The sequence below is a fragment of the Blastomyces dermatitidis genome (genome assembly GCF_000003525.1).
Source record: "Blastomyces dermatitidis ER-3 genomic scaffold supercont1.6, whole genome shotgun sequence".
Taxonomy (NCBI): Eukaryota; Fungi; Ascomycota; class Eurotiomycetes; order Onygenales; family Ajellomycetaceae; genus Blastomyces; species Blastomyces dermatitidis.
Genome location: NW_025544779.1, coordinates 787,570 through 795,943, shown reverse-complemented (window position 1 = coordinate 795,943; position 8,374 = coordinate 787,570). Strand labels below are relative to the sequence as shown.

Below are 8,374 nucleotides of genomic sequence, written 5' to 3'. Positions count from 1 at the left end.
TATCAGCTTGATCAGTGAAAGAAGCAGTTGAATAAGTGTATTACTCTTGTTAACAAATATGTCAGCAAACTCTAAGAGAATCTTAAATAATTGACAGATAGAAGAAGCAGATTAACAGAAGTATGAAATAGCTTTCATGCTAAGAAAGCTGTACTCATCACTCAAAGACAGAAGCTGAACTGTCATCAGCAGATAAATCATTCAGTTCAGATTGATAGAACAGATATCAGAGCTGATAATTCTCTCAATGAGTCTGTGCAGCAATTAGATACCTTCTTTGAGAAAGACTTTAAATCATCTTCTAGAATCTGATAAATGCTGACAATTTCACAGAGACTGCACAGTGCTGAAGACAGAACACACTGTTATAATCTAATAAGAGACAGGATTAATTTCCTCAGAGAAGCTAACACTGTGTGTTTTACTTATAACTCAGAGAAAAACTGAATATACAGGAATCAGACATCTGTTCATGACAATCTTGATCTTTCACTTGATAGTGAACTCTGTTTATCTGCATGAAGTGACAATAGATCAGTGAGATTACAGGCTGATAACATCATGCTATTTGACTTAGTGAAAATGAATGTAATGATGTTTGTCAGTCACTTGAAATTCATTGTCATACAGAAGAGAGATAATACAGTTCTTCATATATTCTCTCTGTGTCTGAAGAGTCAGGTGTTGAAATAGCATAACAGTCTGTCTATTGAAATGAGAAAGAATATGAATATCTCTCTCTCTATCACTGTTGATGAGTTAAAACGCGAGTTTCAGCTATCAGAAGAAGAAGCTTGAATGAAAGCTCAGACTCTGTGTTTTTTCTTTGAGAAGTCAGATGAACTGTCTCTGATATTATACATCTTACAGAAGATTAACTTACTGCAAGCTGCTGTAATCTCTGATTCTGTTATAGTAAAGAGGCTCTTGTAAGAGAATTTAGAGTTCAATCTTTTCTTAATTATATCACTCATTCTCACTGAACAATTGAATGACTTCTGATAATAAATTAGAGACAATGAGTCAGCTGTCTGATATGTCTGAACTGATCAGAAGACTTAATTCACTGACTATATATATAGTTCCAGATATTTTAAACAGAATAATAACTGCTGTCTGTATCACATCTCTCTATTCAAGCAGACAGAAGCTACAAAGCTGTCTATGTCTACTGCAGAGACAGCAGTGATTCTCACAAGTGCTCTCACAATGAGTAAGTTGCTGATTCAGTGTATAATAGAAGAAGGAAGACTGTCAGTGCCTGCAGCAGAGTGCTACATCTGTGAAGACTCTCATTACATCAACTACTGCCTTAAAAAAGAGGAGAACAGTGATTATTCAGTGAATCAAGTTGAATTGAAGAGTACTGAAGAAGATGACAATGAGCTGCTGAATCTAGATCTCAGTCTAGATTTCAACAGTGAGTTGAAAAAATAATCAGTGAGACAAGTACTGAGAGACTTATCTTGTCTACAGACATTTTCTCAGATAATTATTGAAATATCTTTAATGCTGACATATATGCAGTTGCAGTGTGTGATATCTCTATAAGTGATCAAGAATACATTAACAGACTACAGTATTTGTCTTACACCTTTCTCATTATTTCTGTCATTATGCTACAAGACAATCTCTCTGTTTACATGAATACAGGTGCGGGTATATCACTTATTGATGCAATAATAGTAAACCTATTCTTCTCTCATTGTCAACTGATCTCTATGTCACATGATTGACATGTGAGCATTTGAGAAGTTAGCTCAGAAGCTGATGAATCAAATCTATTCATAATAACAGACCTTATCTTGAGAATGAATAACAATTCTCTTTTCATTGTTGAAGATGAATTCCACTTAGTGTGATATCTCAGATGCAATATAATCATAGCTAATAATGTATTATCATCAGTGAAAGCAACTATCAATGTTCACAGCAAACTTGTTACATTTTATGAAAGATATTTCATAAATACCAAGATCATCAGAGATGCTATCCACGCGGATAGATGTCTGCTAAACTCACAGCCGCTCTGGCAGTGAAAGAAGATTGTCATTTGTGCTGTCAATGTCAATGTCATTCATCATTCTTACTGAGAAGATCCTCTGTTTTCTATCTCATACATCAAATTACATTTGGCAGATGCAGAAGATCAGGATAATTCACTTCAAATTCTCACAGCAGACACTCTCATTAAGTGAGTTCAAGTGAATGTATCAGATCACTGAGCAGCAGAAGACTGAGTAGTCATTCAAGCAATCATTGATCAACATCACAAACTATTTAGCTTCAGCCTAGGCTTATTTTCAGATGATATTAAGATGTCACTGCAGTTCATTAATGAGAGCAACTTTTCCAGTCTGAAACAGAGACTCTATTCTCTATCTCAAAGAGATCACAAAGCCACTGATCAGATTCTGAACTCACTTCTGTAAGATAGAAGAATTGAATATGTTTCTCTTGAAGACAGGAATCTCATTGCTTCACCTGCCTTTATGATCTGGCTTAGAGAGAAGCTGAGAATGATGATTGATTTGTGAAAAGTAAACATACACTTACTTCTCAATACATACTCTCTACTGATATAACAAGATGTGTTACAATCACTCAGTGATTCTACAGTATTCTCATTTATAAATATCTGTCAAGGCTTCTTTCAACAAGCAATTGAACAGAGTGATCATTTCAAAATCACATTTATAATTCTGCACTGAGGTCTTGAACATTTTACAGTTATCACAATAAGATTGACAACCTCACCTGAGTTCTTTCAACAGTGTATGAAGAAGATTCTAGTGAAATTTCTATAGTGATTTATATTAGTCTATGTAGATGATATCATTATCTTCTCTTACTTACTGAATAAACATCTTCATTATATGCAGCAAGTCTTCACAGCTCTTGAGATATCTGAGATAATAATGTCATTAACTAAATGTCATTTCATGTACTTCTCAGTGTATTTGCTGAGTCATTATATCAGCTGACTAGATATATCTATCTAAGAAGAGAAAGTAGCTGCTATTGCTAATCTAGCTTTCTCTATAACACTCAGAGAACTAGAAGAAATCATCAGCCTCTTCAATTATTATCACAATTTTATCAGTTTTTATACAGATCAGATGAAAGTATTAGAGACTCTCAAGATCAAGTTGCTGTATAACAGTTCAAAAACAGGTCAGAAAAGAGTGTCATACACAGCTAAGATTAAGTTAGTGAGATTTGAGAACTCATCACAGTTTCACACTCTGCTCATAAAAGTCAGACATTTGTTTGACATGATAAAGCAAGCCTTGATAGACACTCTCACCCAGGCATATCCTGACTTTAAATGTCTCTTCATATTGTATGTGAATGTCAGTAAGTAAAGAGATATCAGAGTAGTTCTATACTAAGTTGAAATGAATAACATTGAAAGATCTGTTCTATTTCTCTCTCACTGATTGAGCATGACTGAAAAGTGCTACTGAACAACTGAATTAAAGTGTCTTGAACTTATATAAGCCCTGTGAAAATTATCACAGTATTTAGATGACAAGTTTACAGTTATCATGAATCATGTCACTCTTGTATTCACTTTTCAGTCACTGATGATAGATCATTGTAGCAACTGACTGATGAATTGAGTCTTAGTTCTAAGCTTATATCTTCTGCAAATGACAATCTGCTATTGCAAGAGCACTGCACATGCTAATGCTGATATTCTATTCAGATTGTGCTGTCTAGATAATGATTCAGAAGAGATTCCCTCTGAAGAGTAGAAAAAAATCTGTCAGATCATTACTAATCAGGCAGACAAACTGATGATAGACACATCTTCAGTGAAGATATATATGATTTCAACTACAGTGATAGAGCTCACTGATGAATTCAAAAAGCAACTACACTGAGATATTCCCTGCAATTCAGCATTGAGAAAGGTCTTTCACAAGGCCAGTTAGAAAGAGTGATATCAGTTGTTTACAGTGCAGGACAGGCTATTATTCTTCAAAGAATTATGTCTCTGTATTCTCAAATCACTGGTGTGATACATTATCTGTATATGCTATGATACAGCAGGTCACTCTGATCTTCATTGAATGAAAAACCTTATTTATCAGTTCTTCTTTCTTTCTCATGCCTGAAAGAGAATCCTGAACCATCTATCACAATGTCTCAATTGCTAACTAGTCAAATCACTGAATCACTTGTCAGGGGGCAAATTACACCTCATCTCACTCTTAAAACAGCTGTTTGAAGTTCTTTTAATTGATTTTATTACAGAATTATCTGTGAGTGACAATCATAACACTATATTGACAGTCACAGACAAATTTTTGAAAGCAGTAATTCTAATTACAGAACAGAAACAATGAGATGCTTCATGATAAGCAGAAGACTTCTATAAGAAGATAATCTGCTGCTGACAGCTCTCACTGACAATTATTTCAGATAGAGATCTCAAATTTACATCACAATTTTGAAAGTCAGTTCTTCAACTCATGAAAATTAAGGCATGAATAACAACTGTCTATAATTCTTGCTCAAACAGTCAAAGCAAGTGAATCAATCTCACAGTTGAAGTCATATTATGAATACTTCTTATAGATGAATATGAAACAAATTGAACTGCTCTGCTTGAATAAGTGAAAAGAGTGTTGAACTCAGTAACTACACAGTCAGCAATGATCTCTCTCTTTGAATTGCTCATGAGTGTAAAGTCTAGATAGCTGTCATTGAACAATGAGAAAGCTCTGCTAGATGTAGCTGAGTTTATCACTGTGTGAGATATGATGCAGTAAGATGTTCTTGACTCATACATTCTGACAAAAGCTAGAATGACTGAGTTCTTTGACTGATCTCATTCTTAATCAACTATTCAGATTGACAATTGAGTCTTCTTGAACCTTACTTAAAAAGCTCAAAAGAGCTATATATTAAAAGAGATGTTCAAGCTATCACTCTTACAGATAGGCTTATTTCATGTTCTTCAGAAAGTATCAGATGCTGCATTTCAATTGAAACTATCAGCTGATTAATGAATGTACTCAGTAATCTTCATCATTTATCTGAAAAAGACTGTGTTAACAGAAGTGAATATAAAACACTTATTATCAGAATCAGTACTTATTGATGATCAGTTGCAATTTGAAGTTGAAAACATCATAAGAAAGTGCACAGAGAACAGCAAGACTTATCTTCAGATTAAGTGAAAGAGATATAAAGACCTGATCTGAGAGCTTCTTGAAGTCTTTGCATAAGATACTCTGCACCTGGTCAAGGTCTTCATGACTAAGAAGCCTTGCAGTCAGCTGAGTAAATGATAGAAAGAAAAGTAAAATAGAGACAGAGTGAAAGAAAGAAAGAAAATGTATTATAATCTAATTTTAGCTATTAAATGAGGAAACAAAGAAAATAAGAAAATCACTATCTTTCACTCTTTTCATCATTTCACTCTGTCTCTTCTTATCAATCATCTTCAAGCTCTTTCTACAGCTTGACCTTCTGCTCAGTGAGATATATATCTCAAAATACAATATTCACTGATAATTTCTTATTCACAAGATCACTGAAACACACTCTGCTGAGTAACTTAAAGAAATGATTATTAATCACAGTATCTCTCACAGCTGAAACTATATTAATGAACTCAGCTATCTTATTCAGTTTCTTTCACACAGCCTGAACAGTGTTCAGATTATGCTTATCAAGATTAGGCAGCTGTCTCAGTATCTTCAGATCTTGAGCTCTACAATCAACTGTGCGGCCTTCAGAAGACAGGATTGACAATCATCACACACTGCTCATCTTGGCCTTATTAATCATCTTAGCAGGGGTTGAACAGCTTGTCTTCATCTCATTATCTATCTTCACAGGTATTGAGATGCTCTGCTCACTGATTTGAACACATTTCAAGAGTTTCAGTGCAATCAGACTCAATGTCTTGTGCTTAAAAGATATAGGCATTTTCTTCATTGAAACTATAGTTGAATCATTCTTCTTCTCTGTATCACTGATCTTAACAATGTCATCAATATCTGTCTTCTCAGCTGCAGTCTTTTCAAATTCAGGCATACTCTCTTCAAACAGCAAGTTATCTGTGTTTTGCCTGAGTTCATACTGACTACAGTGATTTAAAGAGCAGTGAGACTTCTTATTTCCTCACTAACAGTTGATGTAAGTATCATACTCTTGTCACATCTGTTTGTCATCTGCAGGGGCAATCACACATTTCTTAAATCATCTCTGGCTCTTCATGCAACACTGATATGATATAGAAGCTATTTTCTCATGAGTCTGCAGAATAATGATATTCTGATTAGTGAAATCCTTAGAATTGATGATCTATGAAGTGATTAGCTTATCATTATTCATTCATCAGTACAACTTTCACTTAGCAGATAACTGTCTCAAATCTTTAATCAATCACTGACTGAGTAAAATGAAAAATTCATGATTGATAAATAACATCTTCTCACTATATTTCACAAGTCTTTCAATGATCAAGATGACATCTGTAAGCCTCTTCACAGTCAGATCTCACATGATTGACACACTCAGGTGAGCGAGCTTGTCATTCTGCTGAAAGTGTAAGTCAGTCTTGTCATTGTGATGCAGGTGTCTTATATATGCTGTGTCATATAATCAAGACATCTGATCACTCTCAACATTCTTCTTCCACTCTGACTTTCTCAAAACATTGTCACTCAGAGTTTCATATTGCTTTCAACTAGCTCTTCAGTGCTTCTTGTTCTCTTCTGTCAGCAATGATTCTTCAGTATCTGTATTTATTCATTCAGCTTCTACTTTTGATTCTACTTGCAGCTCTTTATCACTGACTGCTTTCACAGCAGTCTTCTGACTTTCTTCTCTCTTATTCATCTCAATGTCTTCTTCTGAAAATCAGTGTGTGAACAGCCATGACTTTTTCAAATGAATAAACAGTGTTATAAGCTTTCACATCATAGTCTTAGATTCTTCTTGACTCTTTGAGCTTCTATCATGTGATTCATCTGTTAACTCTTCTGCAGCAGCACCATGCAGCCTAGCTAAGTAATGATAAGATATCACTGTCTTTTCTTTATCTTGATCTTTGATCACTTCATATGTGAAAAGATAAGTTGATAGTATTGAAAGTTCATCTATCTGAAATTCTAACTCTTCATCTTCATCATTTTCTTTCATCTCATTCTCATCTGTTCTCTCTTCATCAGTCTCCTCATTCATCTTCTCTTCTCTATCACTTATATGAAGAAGAGCATCACACTTCTTCTGACTTAATGACTGAAACAATTTCTCTAAGATCAAGATCTTTTTCACCATGCTCACTGCGCCTGTCTTCACAACTGTTGACTTCTTCTTAAGGCTCATCATTTCTGTGATCTAATCTTCTGTATGTCGTGATTTTCACTAATTTCACTATGTTAAATTTTAGTGAGATGTGTAAGAAATAAGAGAAGGATAAGGAGAAAGTGATTGTAATATATATATTGATATAATCATTCATCTACACTGATCTCTATCACTCACAGAACCTTTTCCCTGTCACAATGAAACTTCTGCTCTCATCTATCTTATCAAAGAACTCTTTCTCATTCAAGCTTCTTGTGATTTCTTTACAATTCCTTTCTTTTCTTACAGCTGTTTTTAGATTAAAGAACTTCTGTCTCTTTCTTATCATTTCTTTTCAAGTCATTCTTACATCTTTCATTCTTTATAGAGATAAACAATTCTTACATCTGATCACTCTTTGTATGAATAAGCAATTCTATCATTCAGTCTCCTCTTTTCTATAATATCTGCAGCATATGTAAACAGACTAGCACTTCTGAACAATATTCACCTCTTTGGGCCTAGCGCTCACAATATCTGCTATCTTTTTTCAACATCATTTTTTTTTCTTCTCTGCGAATGCATTCTTTCAGATAGAGGGACTGTGGCGTACTTTCACCCCCTATTCAAGTCAATCCTCTATTCAGCTCTAGCTTCTACTTCATTTCTTACTGTTTTCTGAAGCTTCTGCTTCTACCTTCTCTCTCTATTCTTCTCTTCATATGTGATCACTTCTTCTATGAGAGCTTTCACTCCTTCTCTACAGAGCCTTCATTCTTTTCTTCATATGTGATTGCTTCTTCTATGAGAGCATCTGCTCCTTCTCTACAGAGCCTCTGTTCTTCTCTTCATAGGCGATCACCTCTTCTACAAGAGCTAATCTCTATAGAACAATCACTGTATATATAAGGGCGTATGCTCATCTCCCATCTTTAAGAGAATAAGACAAGTTTTTACCCTTATATCTGACCCTACGTAGCGGCGTACGCTACAATCACTATATAATTCTACTGTCAGTAATTTTATTAGCAACTTTATCAGAAGTTCTTTCAGAGTATTTTATAAG

General features: G+C 34.5%; 2 protein-coding genes across 2 annotated transcripts; both read right to left on the bottom strand.

Annotated features, from left to right (window-relative positions):
* Positions 1-5,649: 5,649 nt before the first annotated feature.
* BDCG_17197 (uncharacterized protein) lies at positions 5,650-6,051 on the bottom strand (the record flags this gene model as incomplete). Its single annotated transcript, XM_045426342.1, has 2 exons — positions 5,650-5,744; positions 5,874-6,051. The coding sequence occupies 2 exons, from the start codon at positions 6,049-6,051 to the stop codon at positions 5,650-5,652; spliced, it is 273 nt and encodes a 90-aa protein (XP_045281403.1).
* An 882-nt stretch (positions 6,052-6,933) lies between these two features.
* On the bottom strand, positions 6,934-7,350 carry BDCG_17196 (uncharacterized protein; the record flags this gene model as incomplete). The annotated part of the gene is made up of 1 exon (XM_045426341.1): positions 6,934-7,350. The coding sequence occupies one exon, from the start codon at positions 7,348-7,350 to the stop codon at positions 6,934-6,936; it is 417 nt and encodes a 138-aa protein (XP_045281402.1).
* Between the last annotated feature and the right edge of the window lie 1,024 nt (positions 7,351-8,374).